At 46.9% G+C, this 24,336-nt stretch overlaps 1 protein-coding gene across 3 annotated transcripts in view; it reads right to left on the minus strand.

The window, feature by feature from the left end:
- ACACB (acetyl-CoA carboxylase beta) overlaps positions 1–23,852 on the minus strand; it is a gene marked incomplete at its 5' end in the record, with an annotated part of 98,231 nt that extends 74,379 nt beyond the window's left edge. For 2 of the 3 annotated variants that reach the window (XM_079717854.1, XM_079717853.1), the window contains 3 exons: positions 1,290–1,428; positions 3,594–3,726; positions 14,532–14,578. In XM_079717854.1, coding sequence (XP_079573980.1) covers positions 1,290–1,428; positions 3,594–3,726; positions 14,532–14,578 — 319 coding nt within the window. Of the gene's footprint in view, positions 1–1,289; positions 1,429–3,593; positions 3,727–14,531; positions 14,579–23,205 lie in introns of those variants that run through there. The other variant, XM_079717852.1, reaches the window with a different exon arrangement.
- Positions 23,853–24,336: the final 484 nt, after the last annotated feature.

The following is a 24,336-nucleotide window of genomic DNA, read 5'->3' on the forward strand; positions in this document are numbered from 1 at the left end:
GACCCTGAAAAGAAATGATGTTGAACTTTATGTGCACACTTGGAAAGAAACTAGAGAGCCATTCTTCCTTCCGGGCCCGCCGGCCTCTGATGTTTACCCAACACGTTGTGTTGGCGACTGGAGAGGTCCCAGAGATTATAAAGCGAGAAGTCAGACCATGACCCTCTCCTTGCTGAATTTTACTATCATGTTGGAGAAGATAAACAAGAGACAAACATGATAACTACAGGCTGTGAGCAGCACCGGGGCTCTCTGAGAGGGATGCCCAGGAAGACTATGAGACCCAAGTCGTGCGTGGAGGGGTGGAGACCTGCTATACAAAGAGCTTCGGGGAAGCACTGTCAGCAGAAGCTCCAGAACATTCCAAGCCTCTGCAACAGGAAAGAGCGAGGCCAAAACTGATGAGGCCGGTGTGACTGGGGCCCAGGGCTGGATGTCTAGAGGCGGGAGATGGGGGTCCAGGAGGCCAGCAGGGGCCATGTCATGTGAGGCCTTAATTGGCCTGAGTGAGGTTCTGGAATTTCAGCCTGAGCACGATGGGAGACCCAACAGCCTAAGGCTGTGGACTCAGCCCAGGGTTTCAATCCCGCCTGCATCACATACTGGTTGCATGACCCCGGGCAAGTGAGTTACACCCTCATGCCTCGATTATCTCATCTGTAAAATGGGGCTAACAAGGAAACCTGTCGTCACTGTAGTGAGCAGAAAGGAGGCCACGCCTGTGCAGAGCAGAGCCAAGGGCCTGAACTCTGGGGAGGCTCGGGGGGCTGAGGTAGCTGGTGCTGGACACAGGAGGGGGCTGATGGGACCTGAGCTGTGTTTTTAGAAGATCTGTTTGGCTGCTGTGTGCAGGGTCTGTAAAGGGATACAATTGTTCAGGGAAAAAAGCAAATTGTCCAATAGTTATTAACAGAATGATCAATGGTAATAGACATGGAGAGGTTAAGAAATAGAAAAATGAAGGAATGATTGAAAAACAGTACAAGTGCAAGAAGAAAACATATGGAGGAAGAAACACCAAATCTACTGTACCGTTTCTCAAAGGTGAGATTTCCACTTTGCACGTTAACCATTTGCATTTTTATAAGACATATGGGTCACTCTTGTTGTCAGCAGAAATTTTAATTAAATAAAGAAAGGGGAAATAAATACGAGCTCAGGAGAGGTACCCTGCGATGCTGTTTGGGGTCCAGGATGGACTTGGCCCAGGTGGGGTGAAGGAGGTGAGGGCAGGTAAGGATGCGGGGACGTGGCAGAGGGGAAGAAAGTCAGGGCCCAAGTATCAATACCTGCGTTGGCTTTGAGGTCCTCGGGGGTTACCAAGACTACAAACCGGATGGCCCGCTCATTTCGGAACATCTCATAGGCCCACCTGCGGATGGAGCGCATACATTTCACGGCGGCAATACCGTTGTTGGCAATGAGCACCTGGACAGGGGAAAACGAGGAGGGGCCAGAGCTGCACATCCACCTGTGCTGGAGGCTGAGTGCTACCCCAGGGCTCATCTCATCTCTGTGAGCCTCCCATGGCACCTCTTTGTAGTTCTACGGCACTCAGCCCAGCACAGAGCAGGTACATAAAGTCTGCTGGATGCATGAATGGATGATCCAATGGATGGATGGTTGAATGGATGATGGGAGGATAGATGATCAGATGGATGGATGGATGGATGGATGTGTGGATGGATGGATGGATGTGTGGATGGATGGTTGAATGGATGATGGGAGGATGGATGATCAGATGGATGGATGGATGGATGTGTGGATGGATGGATGGATGGGTGGATGGATGGTTGAATGGATGATGGGAGGATGGATGATCAGATGGATGGATGGATGGGTGGGTTAATGATTTTTGATTCCTCTGTTTGGCGCCATCATGTTCATGTAACATTTTTTGAGCACTTAGTATGTACCAAGCTACAGTAGAGTGTATTTTACCAGCACCATTTCATTTCAACCTCACAACAGCCCTTTGAAAGAGGCTGTATTTTTATCACTATTTGGGGTTAAAGACATTAAAACCCAGAGGAGTTAAGGCACTTGCCCAAGATCAAACAGCTAGTAAGTGGCAGAGCTGGCACTTGTGAGCCCTCCACAGTATGACCTATGCTCTGAACTGTCCCTGGTGGCTGCTTCTGTATCCAGAAGGTTAAAGGTCCCAGATTTGGGAAGGAAGAAAGGCAGTGAGGCTGGCTGTCCCCAGCAACAGAGGGGTCCTGGTTTCAGTTCTCACTGTGTTGTGAACTTGCTGTGTGGCCTTAGGCAGATCCCTTCCCACTCTGTGCTTCATCTTCATATGAGGAGCTCAGACTGGTAAACCTCCTGGTTTGGTCTCTATAAAACCAAGCTCTAGTTTTCTTGTTAAAAAAAAAAATTAGGTGTATAGGTTCAAAGCTCCAACTTCTGTACCAAGTCCATAATTTTAAGGTCCTTCCATCACTGACTAATCTTCGTGATGGCCCTGAAGGACAAGTTCCATTGGAGATTTGGGATGTGATCGCCTCTATTTTACAGAAGGGAATGTGAGCCCAGACATCACATCCTGCGAGTGGCCACCGTAGTTTCTGCGTTCCTTCTCCCCTTTCAAAAATGCCTCCCATGAGTGATGATAGAACGGCTGGGCTATGGCTTCCTCAACTTAATTATCAGAGCAAAGCTTCGGGGTGGGTGGGGCATGTGGGTGTGTGCATTTTCAGCCAGGGAGTCTGGTGGCAGCCGGATTGGGGAACCTATATGAGTCTCTGTGGCTTAATGCCATACTTAGGATGCTGGGGTGAGGGCATGGGCTCTGGTTTCAAATTCCAGCTCTGCCACTGATTAGCTGTGAGACCTGGGCAAACCACTTCCCCTGTCTGGGCCTCAGTTTCCTCATCTGTAAAATAATCCCCAATGACAATGCTGTGGGGATGGTTAAATGAGACACAACAATGTAAAGCAGTTAACAGGATGCCTGGCCCAGAGGAGACCCTCAATAAATGGTAGCTGCCGTCACTGTTGTTATCATTATTATTACCACCCTCAAATAAAATGGAAAAGAAAAAGGCCTTTCAGTCAAACTGACCTGGGTTCAAATCCTGACTTCAGCACTTACTACCTATGTGACTTTGGACAACCAATGTCAAATCCCTGAGCTCTAGCTTCTCCGTGAATATGACGGGAATGATCTAACAGCACGACGTCAGGGTCTTTACCGGCTGGAACAGGAAACAATGTGAAAAGCCTTCACAAACCGCCAATTTTAGCTGTTTCCTTCCGTCCCTGTCATTCTAGTATCTGGGTCTGCTCTCCTGTAAGGAGCTATACCCCTCGAGAGGGCAGAGCTGGGTCTTAGGCTCCCCTCCTAGAAACCCAGAAAGCAGCCCCCTGCACGAAGGGTCTTTGCCTCCCCACCCTTCTCAGAGGCCCCAGCCTCCTCCTCTGTGACATGGGGTCACGCACCTGTCACTTAGGCTGTCGTGAGGGTGAAAAGCTGATGAACCCCAGCGCCCAGCCCTTCGCAAGCACTCACAAAGGGGCAGGACTTTTCCTCTGCAGCCTGAGGCTGGCTGGCCCACCTCACCCCACACCGAGTGCCGGGACCCCACCTGTACCTTCTCGATGACCCGATCCCCGCCAAAGCGCACGACGAACTCGGCAGGGGAAGCCACAGTAAAGTCTCTGTGCAGGTCCAGCTTCTTCTGTTCTCGGCCTCTTCTCACCAGGTGGAGCCCGGACATGCTGGGCCTGCCAGGGAACAGGACAGACCCGTGAGCAAGCAGGTCTGGGACGCTGGGGAGGGGGTCGGGCACCCGGCAGCTATGAAATGCACATCCACAGAGAAGCCAAAGCCCATCAGACCCCTGCTGCTTTGCAGTCCCTCTCCGGGAAACTTGAAACACTTTACGAGGAGACTCGAGAGGTCAGATCACAAATGAAGTAGGAACGACCCTCTGACCTACCCCAAGCTGTACGATCAGATTTTTCATCTTAGAGTCATTCTTACTTTACATGCCCATAATTTAGCAGCTCAAGTAATACAAAAAAGCTTAGAACAGGGGTGCAAGTTTATGATCGGGGAAGTTCCCACATTCTAATACTTTACACTTGTTAAACAGTTTGTATCTTTCATGTGCTTTTCTGTACATGTATATCAAATTTTTTGAAAAAACTGAAAACAAAAAAATGTATAACAAATAGAGGGTCCTTGCCCCATCCCCCGGCTAGAACCCCACCCCAGAGGAAATCACGTTTGACTCTTTGTGGTATTTACACAGCTCCATGGTTCTGAACAATATGTGTACACTATCTCGTGAGTCATCCATTCAAGACACCATCCATCTATGAACTTCTTGACAGATGTGGAATTAGTGCTCTTAAGCAGCCATCCAATCGGCTCCCCGTTCCCCAACCTCTCAATACAGGTATACTGCAATTTGGTAAATTCAGTATTCGGTGTTTCATGAGTCTGGGATCATTATTCACAGGTGAGGGGCTGTGGTATACCAGATGTTCCTTTTTTTTTTTTTTTTTTTTTTCTGGAGTTAGTGATTTTTTTCATTGACTTGGTTTTCCTGGCATCTGTCACTAATTCATCTCACTCCTCAGCCTCTTAGTACACATAAGATAATTGATTGGTTCCATTATTTTCCATTGACCACATCACTCCTGAAGGCCTCGACGCTCCTTTCATCCAGACGCTGTTCTCTAAACCCCTATGCAACCGTCAACTGGGACTTCCCTTCACTGGCATCCTTAGGATTCCCTTTGCCTTTCCTTGGGGTTTAATCCTGAATTTGAGGGACCACATGGCTCCCTCTTTCTTGATGGACTCCTGTGTTTTGCTGGGGCATATCCACCAGTAGTTTCATCCAGTTAAAAAGATGGTACAATGGCAGGACACATGACAATAATGCCCCCAACATGCTTGTCTTGATCCTGGCTGCATAGGGTTCCCTTGCCACTATCACCTCAGAGACTCTTTTTGGTTCTCTCGGATCCCTTTTTTCTGTCCTCCATGTCTTGCTCCTCTTTGGTTTACTCTCTTGTTTCAATGGAAGACATCCTTCAGTAGCTTTCTAAGAAAAGGTGTTCAGGGGAGTAAACATTTTGTGGCCTTGCATGTTCTAAAACTGTCTTCCTTCTGTCACATTGGACCCGATCATTTGGCTGTGCGTGGAATTCTAAGATGGAAAACTTTCTCCTTTAGAATTTTGGAAGCCTTATGTCACTGTTGTTGTGGCTTCCAAGAATGCTAGAACCAGAGCCATGATGATCCTTGATCCTTTTGTAGGTGACCTGTTTTTTCATATCCAGAAGCTTATAGGATCTTCTCTTTGCCTAGTATTCTACAATTTTAGGGAATGATTTTAGTGATGTGCTGAGGTATGTGCCTACTTCCATCAGTAAGGCTGGGAAGCTGTCAGGCTCCTTCAATCCGGAAACTGAGGTCTGGGAATTTATCTTCAAATATTTCCTTGGTGACTTCCCTGACTCTTTTTTCTCCATTCTCTCCTGTTACCTGGATGTTGAAATTCCTGGACTGCCCACTAGTTTATGTATTTTTCCCCTCTCCTATTTTCTCTCTCTTTTCTTCTACCTTCTGGGCGATTCCCTCAGCCTTATCTCCTAAGTGTTCAGTGGAGTTTTTGACTTCTAATATCGTGTTTTTAACATCTAAGAGCTTGGTTTTGGTCTGTCAATATCCCCTCTTCTATACATCCTGTTCCTATGTGTATAATATCCTCCCTGCCCCCGATGAGGGTATTTATGATAGCTTCTCCAAGTTCTCTTCTCCTGATGTGGTTTCTGTTTCTCCCACATTTCCTGTGTCCCTTTTGTTTGTATGTTTGGGGCCTGCCTTCCATCTTAGAAACTGCACCCAAATGTTTGATAAGCTATGGTTGCTTCCTCATGACCAAGAGCAGGAACTAGAGGGCTGATGAGAAGTACTGAGCATAGGCTGGGGTCACTGGACCCTGACCTCAATGCAGGGTGATCCGGGAGGACTGTGTGTTGGGGAACCGCAAGTATTTTTAGAGTCATCCTCCCTGGCTGGTCCAATTCCCCCAGTGAGGAAAAGTTTTGGGGTCTTCTGCCTGGAGGATAAAGGTTGGCCAGGAGCCTAGGGACCAGGGGGAAGTGGGAGAAGTGTTGGGACAGGTCTGGGGGGCAGGGCAGCTTTCAGGATTCAGCACGCACACAGCACCCATCCTCCGGTTTGGGACACAGGCTCCACAGGCTCTACAGTGCCCATCGGTCTCCAGTCCAAAGACCCTCTGCCTTTCCCTCTCCAGAGATCAAACCGCCTGCCTGCTACTGGGGTGGAAGTGGGAAGCCCCCAGCCACCTGGAGCAGATGAGGGGATCTGGGATTCTTCCACCCAATCCTTCTCATGTAGATGCACCCAGATGCAGAGGCACCCAATGTTGCCAATCCCTGCGCCTTTTGGGGTACAGGTTCTCAGCTTCCCTCACTGCTGCTTTATGGCTCAGCCCTCTTGGTTCTGCTCAGCCAGTGACTGCTTGCTCTTCTGCTTTCTGGCTTCCAAAATGTGGCTGCTAACTTCCCCTCCTGTTCTTCCAGGGCCTGATGGGTTTCCAGCTCTTTAAGAAAAATCTCTCTGCTGTCATTTGGCGGGGTTTTGACAGGTGCAGATTCAGGCATTCAGCCCACTCTCTCAACCCGGAAATGGGCTATTCAAGCAGGGAGATAGCCACCTGCCAGGCATTAAGTTAGAGGTTCGCCACCCAGGGGTGCATCCAGCAACTGTGTCACCAGGCATTTTGGGAGGCTGGGGCTGAGTGGGTTTGGGGGGCCAAAAGTTTTGGTGAAGAACTGATAGACCCGGGACTTCCCTGGTGGTCCAGTGGCTAAGACTCCGTGCTCCCAATGCAGGGGGCCCGGGTTCGATCCCTAGTCAGGGAACTAGATCCCACATGCTACCACTAGGAGTTTGCATCCTGCAACAAAAGATCCCACACGTGGCAACGAAGATCCCACGTGCCGCAACTAAGACCCGGCGCAGCCAAATAAATAAATAAATATTTGAAAAAAAAAAGGAAAAGAACTGATAGATCCTAAGGAACACTGCCAGCACGTCACCGGGAAGAGCAAAGCTGGAAGCCAATAAGCCACTGTGGGGAGAGAAAGCCCAGTTTACAGATGGGCAAACTGAGGTCCCGTCAGGCAAAGGGAATCACCCAGCAAGTCAGCGGGACTGGGGCTCTTTCCATCACACCAGGAAATGCTGGGTGTGGGCATTTTCTGTTGTATAAAGTCTATCCATCCAGGACAGTTCCCCGTGGGAAAAGCCTTCTACAAACCTGCAGTCTGTCCCCTTCACCCCCGCCCCAACCCAAGCTCTGCCTATCAGAAATGAAAAAACGGACTTCTTGGCCAGGAAACAAAACCAGAAATGAATAACAGAAACCGATAATGATGCTATGCCACCACAGGATTTGTATTTTCAATTAAGACTGTCTCCGTTCAACAAAGCTTATGTATGTTGTCCGAAAGAACAAACAAATGAACAAATGATTTCCGGCCCCTGAACTGGCCTTCCTGCCTCCCACAAACTGCAAGCAGCTTTTCTTCTAAAACCTCCTAGGACTGAACTGCTGAAACGAAACAGGACTTAGAAAAGGACTCTGAAGGTCAATATCATCTTACAAATAGGAACAGTGCTTTCATCATAATTACATTCCATTAACCAACAAGCAGTTCAGTTCGTTTTTAAGAACTTTATTTCTTTAGAGAACAGGCAGATTCGGCCTGAGGGCCATTGTTTGCAGACCCCTGATCTAGGGAAATAGATACCAAAATGTTAAGAGCAGCTTTCTCAAAGTGGTTGAATTATGGGTGGTTTCTGTTTTCTCCTCTTTGCCTATATTTGTTAAATCTTCTGCCATGATACATTATTTTCAATAAGAAGAAAAAGCTATTAACTTTGTAATAGGGATGCTGAAAGCCATGGTCATTTTGGTATCCATTCGGTAAGGCACTCAGTATCCTCCACTGTAAAATGAGGATAATAACATGTACCTCATTGGATTGTGAGGATTAAATAAGCTCATATCAATACACAGAAAGTAAAAGATGGCATCTGGCACACGGTAAACTCTATATTATTTCAATGCAGTGATGCCAGGAGGATCAGGGTCTACTGATCTCCCAATCTAACCAAGAAAGGCATCAGGCCACTCCTCTGCCCATGGCCTCCTCCCCAACCATCCACCCTCCCCATTCTGTCCATGGTCTTCCCCAACTGGCTGGCTTGATCCTGTGGCTTCAGAAAGTCTGAGACATCCCACTTTTATACACGCAACATTAAAACTCAGCAATTTGACCTAAAGAGCAACAAAGAAAAACTCAACCATTAGACAAACACCATTCTGTGGCCTGGGAAAAACCATTCACAGCGCCATTTTGACTTCAAAACTGGTGACACAGCCCCTCCACTGGAAGGGTCCCAAACCCATCCCAGCAAAGTACACGGGTGAACACACAATGCTGCTGGTGTGGCTCTGCTTCAGTGGGGCCAGCCTGAGGCTAGTGGCTATTTTTATCTGTTTTTGACGAAGTTGGAGGCCAATCAACATTGGCTCTGGGGGACTGACCTTTGGCTGGCATTCCTTCCAAGGCAAGTGTGGAGGCTGAAATATTCCACTGTGACTTTGGAAGTGGCTTCAGGTGCGGTCAACTACACAACAGAGCTGTCAGCCAAACACCAAACACCATCAGCTGCCCAGGCACGAGACCAGGCAGGACTGCACTGGGAAGGAAGGAATAAACACCCTCAAATGTCACCATAGATTGGGCACAGGGGGCTCCTCCCTGAATCCCCACAGCCTTATGCAGGGGAGACCATCATCTCCTGCTCGCGATGAAGAAACCGAGGCTCAGAGAGGCCCACTGACCTCAAGTCACACAGCTGGCAAGTGGCAGAGCTGGGCTTCCAATCCAATTCTATCTGACCCCCGGGATCTAATTTCAAGGCACAAAGCTATCTGAGATAAATGGAAGTAACTCTATGGTCTGTACTTTCAAAAACAAGCACTTACATTTGAGAGACAATATGGTAATCTGGGGTTCTCAACTGGGTGCAGCTTTGCTCCCTTGGGGACACACAGCACTGTCTGCAGACATTTTTGGTCATCACAGCGTGGAGTGTACTCCTGGCATCTAGTGGATAAAAAGCCCGGATGCCACTCAACATCCTGCAAAGCCCAGGACAGCCCTTAACAAAGAATTACAGGGCCCCAAATGTGAACAGTGCCACAAGTGAGAAAGCCCAGTAGACTAGAACCATCCTCCCAGGCTTTGAATGCAAAATCTACTACTTATGACCTGTGTAATCTTGGGAAAGTTGCTTCAATATTCTGTGCCTTGCCTCCCTGATAGGATGTGAATATTTATACTATTAATAGGATCTGCCGCCTAGAGCATGTGTCCAGGGTTCACCACTGGGCCTGGCCTGCAGGAAAGAGCTTTAGCTGAGGTGCCTCTCTGCACGGGAGCCAGTATAAAAGCCCCAGTGTGAGGCCATCAGGCTAGGGCCCTGGCATTGACCAGCTCTTAAAACCCTTACCCTACCATTTCTTTCATAAAACAGGGATGGTCACTGCTCTGAGCTTATGCCCTGATGGAAGTAAAGGCCTTACTATTATCACCCAGCAAGTAAGCAAGAAAGGACATTGCATAGCCCAGGAAAGGTCGATAGCTTTGAACTCATCTTTGGACCCCCCCAATAAGTGGACGCTTGGAAATTTCTCAGGCCAACTGCCCCCTCAGTGCCTCCAGAGATGGCCACTTTGGCTGGGCCAGGGGTCAGCAAACTAGGGCCCAAGGGCCAAATCCAGTCTGCCACCTGCTTCTGTACCTCCCACAAACTAATAAAGGTTTTCACATTTTTGAATGGTTGAAAAAGAATCATACCTTGTGACACGTGCAAATTATATGAAATTCAAATTTCAGTGTCTGTAAATCATGACTGGAGTACACTCAGGCCCATTCAATTACATACTGCCTGTGGGAGCTGGAGCAGTAGAAGGCAGGGCTGAGTAGCTGTGACAGAGACCATCCTGCACAATGCCGAAAATATTTATTATTTGGCCCTTTATGAAAAGTTTGCAGACTTTGGTTTTTCAAAAGCCCCTCAGGAAATTCTAATGTGCACGGCATAGGAGTGAGACTACCCACAGATCAACAACCAACATTTCAACATGGGCAGCGGGCCTTGGTCCTGAGCAGGATTCCCTCGGCAGTGACATCATAACAGGATATTGTGGGGCTCACTAAAGACCAGACTCTTCTGCCTTCCGGTCCTCAACTTTATTTCATCCCAACAGAGACTCAAGTCTCTTCTTGAGATGTCCTCCAACCACTCCAACCCACATTCACTTCTCTGTTCTCTGAACTCTGGCCCTGTTTGCACACCAAGAAATGCTGGCCAGCATTTGGGACCTTGCCTTCCTATTATTTCTGGCTCCTTAGTAGATGGTCCAGGTCTTCAGGACAGGATCCCAAATGCCTCTTGACTGCATAGGCCTCTTTTGCAACAGAATTCTGTCATCACTGTTATCAGTTGTGCAAATGTTTGTGCTGACTCAGGACAGCACCCACGGCCCTGAGTGCTGGGCATAAGAACCCTGAAAAGGCCAATTAGGATCAGTCCCACTGACAGATGAGGAAACCGGGGTTCAAAGGGTTGATGGCACTTTTCAAGGCTACAGAGCTCAGAGGCAGAGTGCGGCTGTCTATCTCCATCTTTTTAGCGACTTTAAGCTAAGAGAGGAACCATGCAGTGACCCAATAAAGCATCTTCATATTATTATATATACAGTGATCACATGGTCTGAACTTGACGGGACAATTCCAATTTCGTGCAAGTTCATTCTTTTGGATTACAGTGGTTTGTGTCGGGGCTTCCCTGGTGGCGCAGCAGCTAAGAATCTGCCTACCCATGCAGGGGACAAGGGTTCAAGCCCGGCCCAGGAAGACCTCACATGCCGCAGAGCAACTAAGCCTGCGAGCCACAACTACTAAGCCCATGCACCACAACTACTGAAGTCCATGCGTCTAGAGACTGTTCTCTGCAACAGAAGAGAAGCCACCGCAATGAGAAGCCCACGCACCACAACGAAGAGTAGCCCCCGCCCGCCACAACTAGAGAAAGCCCGCATGTGACAACAAAGACTCAATGCAGCCAAAAATAAATAAATTTTAAAAAATTAAAAAAAATAAAAATAAAAAATAAAGTAGTTTATGAAAGCTATTCTTTTGGATTAAAGTGTACAATTAAATGTGATTCAAGAGTTATAGGTTAGGAAAAAAAAAAAAAGAAAGAAAAAAAAAAAGAGTTATAGGTTAGGGCTTCCCTGGTGGCACAGTGGTTGAGAGTCCGCCTGCCGATGCAGGGGACACGGGTGCGTGCCCCGGTCCGGGAAGATCCCACATGCCACGGAGCGGCTGGGCCCGTGAGCCATGGCCACTGAGCCTGCGCGTCCGGGGCCTGTGCTCCACAACGGGAGAGGCCCGCGTACTGCAAAAAAAAAAAAAAAAAAAAAAAGAGTTATAGGTTAAACTTTTTGTGTTAATAGTTTTATAGATCAGAAAAAAATGTATCCTTTGTAGACCACGTGGCCTGCTTTCGTTCCTGTAAGACTTGAGGGTATTGGCCAGATGGGTTAGATTAGGGCTCCACATGTGGAAGGAATGTGACTACCATGCTCCACAAAAAACTTAGTGCACAAGAATGACTGTGATTCAAATCTGGGACCCCTATCCTTCTGCGGGCCCTTTGCTCAGACATGCTCTGAGCACTCCAAGGAGGGTGCCCCCGAAGGCTCTGTTAGGCTCCTCTGCGGAAAAACCAAAAAACTGGAGGGTCAGCCTCCCTCCTGGTGGGCTGGCCACACATCTGGGTCTCTTGCCCTCTCTGAACCCTGCATCCGAGAAACTAAACAACCACCGAGGCCCTTCTGGCTCCAAGAGTCTTCACTTCCCTGGCACGCTCACCAGCCACAGTAACTAGTTACCAGTCGAGTCCTTTAGTCTTCTGACTAGTCCAACATTAGGAAGGGCTTATATTTTGAAAGAGTCTATTCAAGCACGTTATGCATGAAAACCTGGCTGCCTATGAAGAGCCCTTTGGGCAACAGCCTGAGCGGAATCCCCGTTATGCTATCACCAGCACTGACAGCCGCAGTTTCCTCATCTGTAAAATGGAGATGACAGCACCCACTGAGTGTCCCATGGTGCTGTTGTAAATTTGGCATGAGATCACACATACAAAGTGTTCAGCCTGGCATCCTGAAAGCACCCCATGAAGGGTAGCAGTTAATTACTGTTGCTCCCGTGGGCCTTGAATTTGAATTACTAAGAAAACACCTGCTTCCCCCATTAGATCAAGAGTTCCTAGGGACTTCCCTGGTGGTCCAGTGGTTAAGACTCCATGCTCCCAATGCAGGGGGCCCAGGTTCGATCCCTGGTCGGGGAACTAAGATCCCACATGCCACAACTAGAGAGGCCCGTGCGCTGCAAAAATGAGCCCACAAGCCACAAAAAAGAGCCCACGAGCTGCAACAAAGACCCAGCACAGCCAAAATAAATTAAAAAAAAAAAAAAAAAAAAAAGTTCCTAAAAGGCAGAGGTCATGTTTCCCAAACATTTTTGTGTCCCTTCCTGGTTCCAGATGCAGGCCTTACACTCAGGAGATAGTCAGATAATGTTTATGGACCAGATGGATACATCCTGGGAAAAGAACAAATGATAGGGAGAGACTTAGCTACAAGGCTGTTTTTCACTGTGTTAGTTATAATAACAAAAAGGGAGAAAGAGCCTAAATATCCACTCTCTGTAGGAGACTGTTTATAAATTTTAAAGTGTACCCATTTAAAGGAACACTGTGGACCCCTAGAATGCACCATGTGGAAAAAGCGTTGGCAAATGCTTTCTGTAAAGGACAGGAAAGTGAATACTTTAGGTTTTAGAGTCCATTCGGTCTCTATTCCACTACTAAATACTGCCCTTGAAGCACAAAAGCAGCCATAGATGATACATAACATGGCTATGTTTCAATAAAACCTTATTTGTAGACACTGAAATCTGAACTTCATGTAATTTTCACGTCTCACTAAATAGTAGACTTCTTTTGATTTTTTCAACTGTTTTTTTTCTTTTTTTGTTTTTGGCTGTGCCACGCTGCTTGCAGGATCTTAGTTCCCTGACCAGGAATTGAACCCAGGCCACCACAGTGAAAGCATCCTAACTGCTGGACCGCCAGGAAATTCCCTGATTTTTTTTCAACCATTTAGAAGTTAAAAACTGGGACTTCCCTGGTGGCGCAGTGGTTAAGAATCCACCTGCCAATGCAGTGGACACGGGTTCAATCCCTAGTCTGGGAAGATCCCCCATGCCGTGGAGCAGCTAAGCCCCTGTGCCCAACTACCGAGCCTGTGTTCTAGAGCCCGCGAGCCACAACTACTGAACCTGCGCGCCAAGAGCCCGTGCTCTGCAACAAAGAGAAGCTGCCGCAATGTGAAGCCCGTGCACCACAATGAAGAGTAGCCCCACTTGCAGCAACTAGAGGGAAAAACCTGTGCGAAGCAACAAAGACCCAGCACAGCCAAAAAACATATAAATAAGTAAGTAAGTTAAAAACTATTCTTTGCTCACAGGCCACACAAAAACAGGCTGTGGGCCACAGTGTGCTGAGTCCAGTGGTAGACTACTTAATGCCCAGTGAAAAAGCAAGTTACAATATAGTATGTTCTGTATGATTCGAGTTCATAAATTAAAGCATACCTGCACCAAAAATAAAAAAAGGCTGAAAGACTATACAGCAGCTGTTAATAAAGATCAAATGGAGGGGAGGGGTATGGGTGAGTTTGTTCTTCCTTTTTGCTTATCTATAATTTTCTGAATTTTCAACAACAAACACAGTTAGCATCACTTTGGTAACCTTATGCAATAAAATGAAGACCAAAAAAAAAAAAAAAAAAAGAAAGAAAGAAACAAAATGAAGCAGGTGGTGCTAAGAAGGGCTCAGGCACAGAAATTCCTACACTTAACCTGCTCAGGAAATAACCGTAAGTGGGATGCCTGCCCAAGGGTACGTGGATTCGCCCCGGGCTTCACGATCACCAGGCTTCAAAACGACCTGCCATCAGGCAACCATCACCTTTATCAAGGCTAAGGGGAGGAGGAGGGGGAAAGCGCGGGCCCCGCCAACCAGCCAACCTTGAGGCACCTGTGCGCCCCCGAGAGCCCTTCTCCAATCAACATCACTGCCAAATCTGGCAACCACCTGCACCGCCAAGACCAGCTAGAGTTTGTGAGGCAGGCTCCATCTCCCCAGCTGCCAAACTGAAGCCTGCCTTTCTTCGGCTGGGGGCGGGGAGTGGGGGTGGGAAGGACTCTGCACGAGTTTATAAAAAGATAACTTGCTGTACACCTGAAACTAACACAACATTGTAAGTCAATTATCCCCCAATAAAAATTTTTTTAGAAAAAGATAACTTAACGGTCACTAAAGTTGAAGCCTTACTTACTTTACTTTGCGATCGGGGAAACAGACTTTGCCCTTGGCGGGACTCATGTTGACCCTCCCGCCGCCCACCAGGCTCCTGCTGGGATGCACAGCATGCACCCCCTACCCCTGTGAAGCAGACCCCTGTCCCGGGGCCCAGCCAGGTAGCGACAGGGAGGTGGAGGCGCGGTCCTAGAGCGCCTCGGGCCGGGCGGCGAACCACCCTGCAGGAGCCCAACTCGGCGCAGGACTTCCTCCATCCCGAAGGGCGTCCTGAGCTCCTGTGTCCGGGGCAGACGCGCCCGCCCAGGCCCCGCCCCGACCAAGCGGACCCCGCCTCCCTAGAGGTCCCGCCCCCTGACCGGGCCCCGCCTCCTGTCCCGGGACAGGACACGGACCCCGCCATCTCCCACCCCGGGTCCCGCCTCCCCCCCACCCCGCCCCGGACCAGCCAGTAGCGCAGCCACCGCTGACCTTGGGCGCCGGGAGAGTGTGGCCCGAGACTTTAGGAAACCTCTTGGCTCCCCAGCTCCCCGGACTGGAGTAGAACAATTCCAGGATGGCATCCCCCCCTACAGACTGGCAGCTGGGAAAAACCTGCAAGCAATTCACGTGCTGGAATACGCACACAATAGGGAAGTGGTGGAAAATATGGGTTATTTAAAATGTGAGTCAGATGTCACCACGGTGCCTGGTAAAAGCCCCCGCAGTCAACTTTTGGTTTCCAAGTTCCGGTTTTTGCTTATTCTTTCACCTATACTTCCAGGGACGCGTCTGCTCCATGCCTCCCCTCCCCCCAGTGAGCTTCTAGCACACACTTGGAACCACCTGGGTCCCCAGCTAAAATGAGGGCCTCCAAGACAGGAAAGACCCAGCTGCCCTGTGACTCTAAGTAAGTTTCCTTCTGATAAGGTATTTACAGAGTGTTCTTCGGTGCCTCTGTCTCATTTAATCGTCGCAGCAATCTTAACTGTTTTATTTCTGTAATACAGATAAGGAAAGAAGACACAGAGATGTCTATCGCCCAAGGTGCCACAGCTGGCGACTTGAACCCAGGCAATCTGATTCCAGTTAGAATGAATGAATGAATGCTTCTCCAAGTAGTTATAATAAATAAAAAGGATCCGACACACTGCCTAGCAAGCATTGCAGTAGTAGTAAATGTAGCTTATGTGGATAGCAAACCCGAAAAATTAGAAATAAAATAAATGCAAAGGAATTCTCTTCTAAAGGCACAGCTAGGGCCACACATCCAGGGGGCGCCATCCAGGCGGCCACAAAGTGAACAGTGACCTTTCCCTGGAGTTGCGTAAGCAGGCTTGCCTGAGGGCACTGGTTAGCTGGTTAGTCCTCTAACTATACATTCAACAACATTTCAACAATAATTTTAAAATATATATATTCAATATCTTGTAATAATCTATAATGGAAAAAATATGGCAAAGAGTATATATATGTATATGTATAACTGAATCACTTTGCTGTACACCTGAAACTAACATAATATTGTAAATCAACTATACTTCAACAACAACAAAAATTTTTTTTTCATAAATAAAACAGGTGAACAAAATTCTCAGTTCTTCAGAGTTTCTGGAAGCTTCTTCATGGCTTTATCTTTAGTCCCTCCAAAAAGGAAACCTGCTGTAGGCTGTTTTTTTTTTTTTTTTAAGTTTCAAATAAAAACCCAGAAGTACTCATGACCCAAATGGCTCACACTTCCATGTAACCACCTCAAAACAGGAAAAACAATTAAAATCAGGAAATGAAGGTATTTCAAAACACCCTACCCTACCCAAAGTCAGTTAGGCTCTCCAGCTTACTCAACGTTTTTCTAGATATTTACTCTCTATTGACAAACCCCAATACTCATTGACACTGTGTGGATATTTCAACTTCTCTGCTTTGCATTGTATCCTCTTATCAGAGAGCTTCACCTGCCTCTTCAGTCCGTCTTCCTCTGTGGACACAGGTTGCTACACCTTAAAGGTGTATGCCCGGTGGGGCTTGGAAATAGCCGTGGCCACATATAAGAACTTTGGGAGATGCCCATTCAAATGATGGCAACTGAAGGATGGACTGGGAGTTTGGGATTAGTAGATGCAAACTATTATACATTGAATGGATAAACAACTAGGTCCTACTGTATAGCGCAGGAAACTATAGTCAATATCCTGAGATAAACAACAATGAAAAAGAATGTATAAATATATGTATGAGTCACTTTGCTGTACAGCAGAAATTAACACAACATTGTAAATCAAGTATACTTCAATTTAAAAGAAAAGCAGATGATGGCAACCGAGGCAGCCTCTGGGCTGTCCACTCCCAGCACTGCTGCTCTCATGATCTCTGCACCCTTCTGAGGTAGACACTGATGTTATCCCCCTTCAAGAGAGAAGGAAATTGCAGCGGAGAGGGCATGGGACTGGTCTGAGATCTGAACTCAGGCCTGTCTAACCCTCCACACAAAAGCAAAGGCTATGAGAGCCACAAAGGACTTAGAGCATACAGTCCAGCCATGGAGAGGGTAGGTGACATCCCCAAGGATGCACAGCTGAAAGCTGCCTGATAAATTGCCTCATCTCCTCACGCTTCCCATTTATAGAAAGAACAAGTTAGGAGGAGGGTGGAGGTACTTTTTCTGGGGCCCAGGTTAGGCGGCAGCATCAACACTGGGAGTTTTTTTTTTTTTTTTTTTTTTGCGGTACGCGGGCCTCTCACTGCTGTGGCCTCTCCCATTGCGGAGCACAGGCTCCGGACGTGCAGGCTCAGTGGCCATGGCTCACGGGCCCAGCCGCTCCGCGGCATGTGGGATTTTCCCGGACCGGGGCACGAACCCGTGTCCCCTGCATCGGCAGGCGGACTCTCAACCACTGCGCCACCAGGGAAGCCCAACACTGGGAGTTTGAAGACCGTTTTCTGATCTGCATCTGCTGAGGGTCTGGGTTTGAATGGCTTAAGGGCCTATGATATCTTGTTGGGAGGCCTCAGACAGACCCCTGCACCTCTCTGGGTTTCAGCTTATCTAGGAAGTGAGATGACTGATCTGCTTTTTCCTCCCCATAATTTTTATACTGTTTTATTATTAAACATTGTTAAAACTTCTTATAACAATGATATTTACAGCAGAAAGTTAGAAAATGCAGAAGAAAATTTAGATGACTCATAAGTGTACCACATAATTAGACAATTATTACTATAGTTAGACAATGATTACTAACTATTTGGAGACATTCCTTACAGTCTCTCCAGCCACACACACACACAGACACACACACACACACACACACACACACATTTATTAAGGATGAGTATTTTTGTGCTTAATATGCACCAGGGAATATTCTCAGCACATGACATACATGTGCCCACAATCCCTTACCAGAAATTCCCAGGGCCCAATGTATTTTAGAATTTGGAAATTTTTCTAGGAAGGTAAAGCCTTATGTGACACATTATGGTGTTACTATTTCACCAGCAGAAGGCATAAATATTCACACAAAATGGGATAAGACTATAAATAACTTTGCATCAAGGCAGGTTTTGCTGGTGAGTTCACTGCCAACTTATAAACTTAAGTTTCAGGACTTTACATTTCAGGACTGCAATTGCGTGATCCTGAATGTGTCCCATCCCCCTCGATCCACATATGCACCCCATAGGGTAGGATTATCAGGGTTACACGATAGTAAGAGGCAGCTTTGAACCTGGTGTCTTAGCCCAAGTCCATCGTGTACTAACCACTTTGCTGCTTGTTAAACATGTGGGATTGCCCTGTAACCTTCATTTCACAATATGTGAGCAACTATTTTGCTATTATACATCATGTAGTGTTCTCATCAGCTCTGTTCTGAAGGGTTGCATGGAAATTCCAACCCTGGGGGACTGTTTCCAAGTCCAAAGAAAGACCAAGTTCCAACTCCTGGTTTGAGATGAACCCAAAAGGAAAGAGACAGGAGGGAAGCCCTGAGCAGATAGCACAGTCACTGGATCTGTAATCAATCTATAATCGTAGCCAGCCTTTGTCCAGTCGGAAAATGGAAGGGAAGTGTGAGGTTGCATAACTGTATTAAAGGCAGAAGAAACATTTGAAATTGGAGTTTAACCTCAGAACTAGTCTACAAATCACAAGATTTATACAAAAAGGATTTTATGAAAACAGAAATTCTACTGCTGCTAAAGAGGGACAACAAAACTCCTAGTCATCTGTTCATCCATCCATCCATCCACCAACCCATCCGTCCATCCACCCATCCATCCATTTATTCATTCATTCATTCATTCATCCCCAGACTCATTCACAAAGTGTCTTGCTTGCCCCAGAAATTCAGAATTCTATCTTTGGCAGGTTTGGGTTGCTTGTTTCATTCACGTATTTGGTGAGTATTTCTTCAAAGTCTACCACGAACCCACACTAGGCTAGGCAGTGGGGAAAAGCGGAGACCCCAAAAATATGGCCCTGTTTTCATGGAGCTTGTGGTCCAATGCAGGACACAGGTAACAACCAAGTAAACAAAGAAACTAAAGACATGATCTCAAGGGGTGATTAAGTTTTCACAACACATCAGGGTGATCAATCAAGAAACTAGGGGCACGTGGGGAATACTGTAAAGGTGGGCCTTGACTCCCTGAAGATACTTCCACATGGGATTCTCGTGCCAGGTCATCAGAAACAACGAACACGTGCGGGTCCCCTCCATCAGAGGCCCCTGATTCAGGGACTCAGCTAGGGCTGGAAATGTTCTAGCGGAAATACCAGGATCTTGGGAAGCACCAGCAGAACCACCTGAGTTGCCCCTGGTACTAAAATTCAAAATTCTCAACTTTGAAAAGCACATGTATTGGGGGCAAAAGAACTGTGTGCCCTGTGAGCTTTCAGGAGTCTGGTCCAGCCTCCTCATGCTGCAGGTGAGGCATTGGAGGCTCAGAGAGGGGAAGAGGCCTATCCAAGGTCACACAGCACATTGGTCCTCCCTGTGCCCCATCACCCCACAATGCACCTTCATCTCTATGTCTTGGTGTCTCTGGTTTATAAAATCCAAGATCCTTCTACCCCTCCCCCAGTCCTTTGCTGGGACAAGGCAGGAAAAATGATTCACCTACAATGCTAACTTTCATGCAATGAAGATACAAGGGCAGAAAATTCACTTCCTGCTTTGGCCCACAGCCATATGCAAAGATAGGCCCTCGGTTAAGTATCGTTTACCTTTATAAATTTGCCAGTCCAGAAAAACTGTTTTTTTAAGAACAAACCAGCAAAGACCCCTCAAAATAGTAGTGGAAGACAGGGAGTAGAAACTTGGGAGTCTTCCCCCCCGCCCTACCATTTTAATCTACCATTTATTAAGTGCTTTATTCTCTTGCTAAGCACCTTAGAAATATGAGTTGATTTCATCTTCAGAACTTTCTCGGAATCCAAGACTCAGGAGAAAATACTAATGTAACATTTATTATTTTGGCCAGCCTATTTGCTTGATAAGTTCTTAATTAGCACCAGTAGGAAGAATTCACACAGTTGTTTCCTTTTTTTCAATTAGGGCTGGGTCTGTGCCATCCAAGACAACAGCCACCAGCCACATGAGGCTATTTAAATTTAAATTAATTAAAACAAATTTAAAATTCAGTTCTGGGAATTCCCTGGCAGTCCAGTGGTTAGGACTCTGCACTTTCATTGCTGAGGACGTGGGTTCGATCCCTGGTCAGGGAACTAAGATCCCACAAGCTACGCAGTGCAGCCAAAGACAAATAAACAAATAAATAAATAAATAAAATTCAGCTCTTTAGTCACACTAGCCACATATCAAGTGCTCAGTAGTCACATATGATGAGTGGCTGCCATATTGAACAGCAGAGTTCTAGAACATTCCATTCTGGAACATCCCAATGTGGCAGAAAGTTCTGTTGGACTGCTCTGTTCTGGCTTGAAAGTTGCCTCTTCCAAGAGCTCTTCCCTGACCTGACCACATCTTTCTAAAACAGATCCCCACAGGTATTTCTTCTGTAGCCTGTTTCCTTCCTGGCATTGAACAAACTTGGAAACTATCTTATCAGTTTATCTGTTTATTTGTACATTTCCTATCTCCCTGCTAGGACTCTCCATCTTGTTTCCTGCTGGAGCCAGTGTGGTAAATGTATCTCACCATTCCTCCTCCTTAGATGCCACCTAGCAACCCCTCATTGGACATCCACGTCTAACATAATCTCTGATGCTTTTTCATTTGGGTGAATTGGTTTAATAAACTGTTTTTCCCTAATCCCTGCTGAAACCGTCATAATGAGAGAAAGAAGGGTCTGGAAGGGAGAGAATGTAGGAGATTACTGGAGAACACACTGTGACACAGTGGAATGAATCCTGCTGTCCAACAGATCTGGCCTTGAAACTTGGCTCTCCCACTTCCTAGCTGCATGATCTTAGAAAAGGTACTTTGCCTCTTTTTTTTTTAACCATTTTTTAAAATTGAAGTACAGTAGATTTACAGTGTCGTGTTAGTTTCAGGTGTACAGCAAAGTGATTCAGTTATATATATATATATATACACACACACATATATATATATACACACACATATATATATATTCTTTTTCAGATTCTTTTCCATTATAGGTTATTACAATATACTGAGTATCATTCCCTATGCTATACAGTAGGTCCTTGCTGTTTATGTTTTATATATAGTAGTGTGTGTATGTTAACCTCAAACTCCTAATTTATATCCCCCCCGCTATCCCCTTTTGTAGCCAGAAGTTTGTTTTCTATGTCTGTGAGTCTGTTTCTCTTTTGTAAATAAGTTCATTTGTATCATTTTTTTAGATTCCACATGTAAGTGATATCATACGATATTTGTCTTTTTCTGTCTTACTTCACTTAATATGATAATCTCTAGGTCCATCCATGTTGCTGCAAATGGCATTATTTCATTATTTTTTAAAGCTGAGTAGTATTTATTTCACCTCTCGGAGCCTCAGTTTTCTCATCTGTAAAATAGGGATCCACCACCAGCCTTGTACCATTGTTATAAAGGATACATGGGTAATTTATATAAACTGTAGGTAGAAGAGGGGTAGGTAGAAGTGGGGAAGCTCTGGGTGAATTCGAGTGCTGGGTGAAGTGGGTGCTGGTGGGAAAGGAGCTGGGGAGGAATTTACTGCTTATTGAGCACCTACTGTATACCAAACTCTGTGCATACTTTATAAACATTATCTGACTTAATCCTTCAAAATTTTACAGATGAGGGACCGGGGCCAGGAGAGGCGATGTGCCACGCCCAAGGTCACACAGTGCGGGGTGGCAGAGCCAGGGTGGAACTCAACTCTGAAGTCTGACTGTTCCTTTAACCCTTCCAGAAAGTCAAAACAGTCTTCCCCTAAAGATCATCAGTATAGGGAATATTTGCATTTTTCTCTTTTCTCTACCTCCAAGTTCCAGTAACCAGGGTTAAAAATGTTCCAGTAACCATGCTCACTGGGAACATGGTGCCTATGTAAGAGCCCATGTCCTAGTCCAGCTTTTCCTCATTTTAGCAGAGAGCGAGCAAGAGCTGCTTAAAAGAAGAGCCAACAAGATTCCACTCCCAGGGCAGAAGAACAGACTGGAAGCAGGAAGAAACACTAGAACACAGCAGAGGTTCTTTCCGGCTGGCAAAGTCATGGTTGGTGGCTCTTTTGTACTCTCTGCTCTCCCATATTTTCCATGTTTTCTACCTGGGATTACCGTATTCCATTTGTAATTTGGGAGTGGGGGGTGGCAAAGTCTGATAACAAGAACAACAGAAATGAAGCCACTGACTACACTCTCAGGACAGTCCCACCTGTGATGGCCCTGTAGGTATTTGTTTCCAACAATCAGTTTGATGGATGTGTAATAGTATTTGAATTTCTGCCCTTTTTTTTTTTTTTTTTTTTGGCCATGCCACATGGCTTGTGGGATCTTAGTTTCTTGACCAGGGATTGAACCCAGGCCCTCAGCAGTGAGAGTGCAGAGTTTTAACCACTGGACAGCCAGGGAATTCCCTTGAATTTCTGCTTTTAAGGCATCACTGGGGGAAGGCATGTTTTACAGTTGTTATTTACCTATTGGATGAATGAACAAATGAACGAACAAGTAAATGGATGTCTCATCAGGAGTCAGGGAAACTGTCCCTCCCTTTGGGTTCCCATCATTGCTTTGGCTCTTGCCAATCTGAGCTCATTCTGCTTAAATTATAACTAGTTGTTGCATACAAGGTCATCCTCCCCAACCAGACCGCGATCTTCTAGAAAGCCAGTTTCCTGGCCTGGGGCCCTGTACATGCAGTAGATGCTCAATAAATTTTTTTTTTTTTTTTGGTGGTACGTGGGCCTCTCACTGTTGTGGCCTCTCCCGTTGCGGTGCACAGGCTCCGGATGCGCAGGCTCAGCGGCCATGGCTCACGGGCCCAGCCGCTCCGCGGCATGTGGGATCTTCCCGGACCGGGGCACGAACCCGTGTCCCCTGCATCGGCAGGTGGACTCTCAACCACTGCGCCACCAGGGGAGCCCTCAATAAATGATTTTGATAGGAGGGAAGGAAGGAAGCAGGGAGGCTCATGTCTTCTGCTTGTCACATAGCTACCCTCAAAGCATTGGCATGAGCGGGTAGCTTGGCTGAGCAGGGAAGGGTGTGGACCCCACCCTAACTCTGCGCCTCCTGGTTACAAGGACAGAGGGTACGTTACCTTATAGTGGGGACAGGGGTCTCAGTCTCGCCTGCGGTCTGAGCAGCCTCCAGGGACAGGGTCCCCAGGCTGGCTCGGCTGCCCTTCCGGGAAGATTCTCTGAACAAGCCAATGCCAGAGTCCTCATCGGAAGAGTTGTCATCAAAAGAGCCCAGGATGAAGTTGGTCATCAGTTGCTTCTTGATGTGCGCCCGCTTCCTGTCTTCTTTGGAGAGGGTTCTGGCTCGCTGGCCCTGGGGTCTGGCTAGCACGGACAGGCCATTGGTATTTGGGGTCTCCAGGCCTTCAGTCTCTGTCCCGTTGGCTTGGCATGCTGGGAAGGCATCATCAGAGGAAAGGGGGTTTCCTTGGGGATTCTGCAGCAGGGGTGGCTGGGAGTTTCTTTGCTGGCAGGTGTCTTCGGGACCTTTGTGGGAGGCTGGCTCAGTCTGGTCAGGGGCCTCTGGCAGAGAGCTGCTGCTGCAATTTTCCTGCAGTGGCGCCCTGGAGCTGTCTGAGGCTGGAAGAGGCTCCTGACTTGCAATGAAGTTCACCTTCAATTTACTCTTGGTGACTTGCTTGGAGTCCGTCATTTTCCCCCAGCTTTTTAACCAGAAAAAGGTCAGGCAGGAGAAAATCAGATAAGATAGAAGAAGAAGCAGGATCATTCAGAAAATCTGTAAGGGAACAAGAGAGACGTTTTAGGATTTATGTAATCGTGTTATCTAGCTCTTAAAGGAGGTGGTGGTGAGAGCCAGTTAAGGTTCTGTGTGTTCGGCTGAGAGGGCTGGAGGGGAAAAGCACTAGATGGGGAGCAGAGAAGGGGTGCTCCTGCTGGCTTACATGCTCTGTGGTCTGGGGCATGTTTCTTTCTTTTTTTTTTTTAAGATTTTTTTTTTTGATGTGGACCATTTTCAAAGTCTTTATTGAATTTGTTACTATATTGTTTCTGTTTCATGTTTTGGTTTTATGGCCACGAGGCATGTGGGACCTCAGCTCCCCGACCAGGGATCAAACCTGCACCCCCTTCATTGGAAGGCAAAGTCTTAACCACTGGACTGCCAGGGAAGTCCCTGGGACATGTTTCTTAACTTCTCTGGATCTCAGTTTCCCACCTCTAAATAAACTAACACACACTCACCATAAATCATA

The sequence above is a fragment of the Hyperoodon ampullatus genome (assembly GCF_949752795.1).
Source record: "Hyperoodon ampullatus genome assembly, chromosome: 13".
Lineage (NCBI taxonomy): Eukaryota > Metazoa > Chordata > Mammalia > Artiodactyla > Ziphiidae > Hyperoodon > Hyperoodon ampullatus.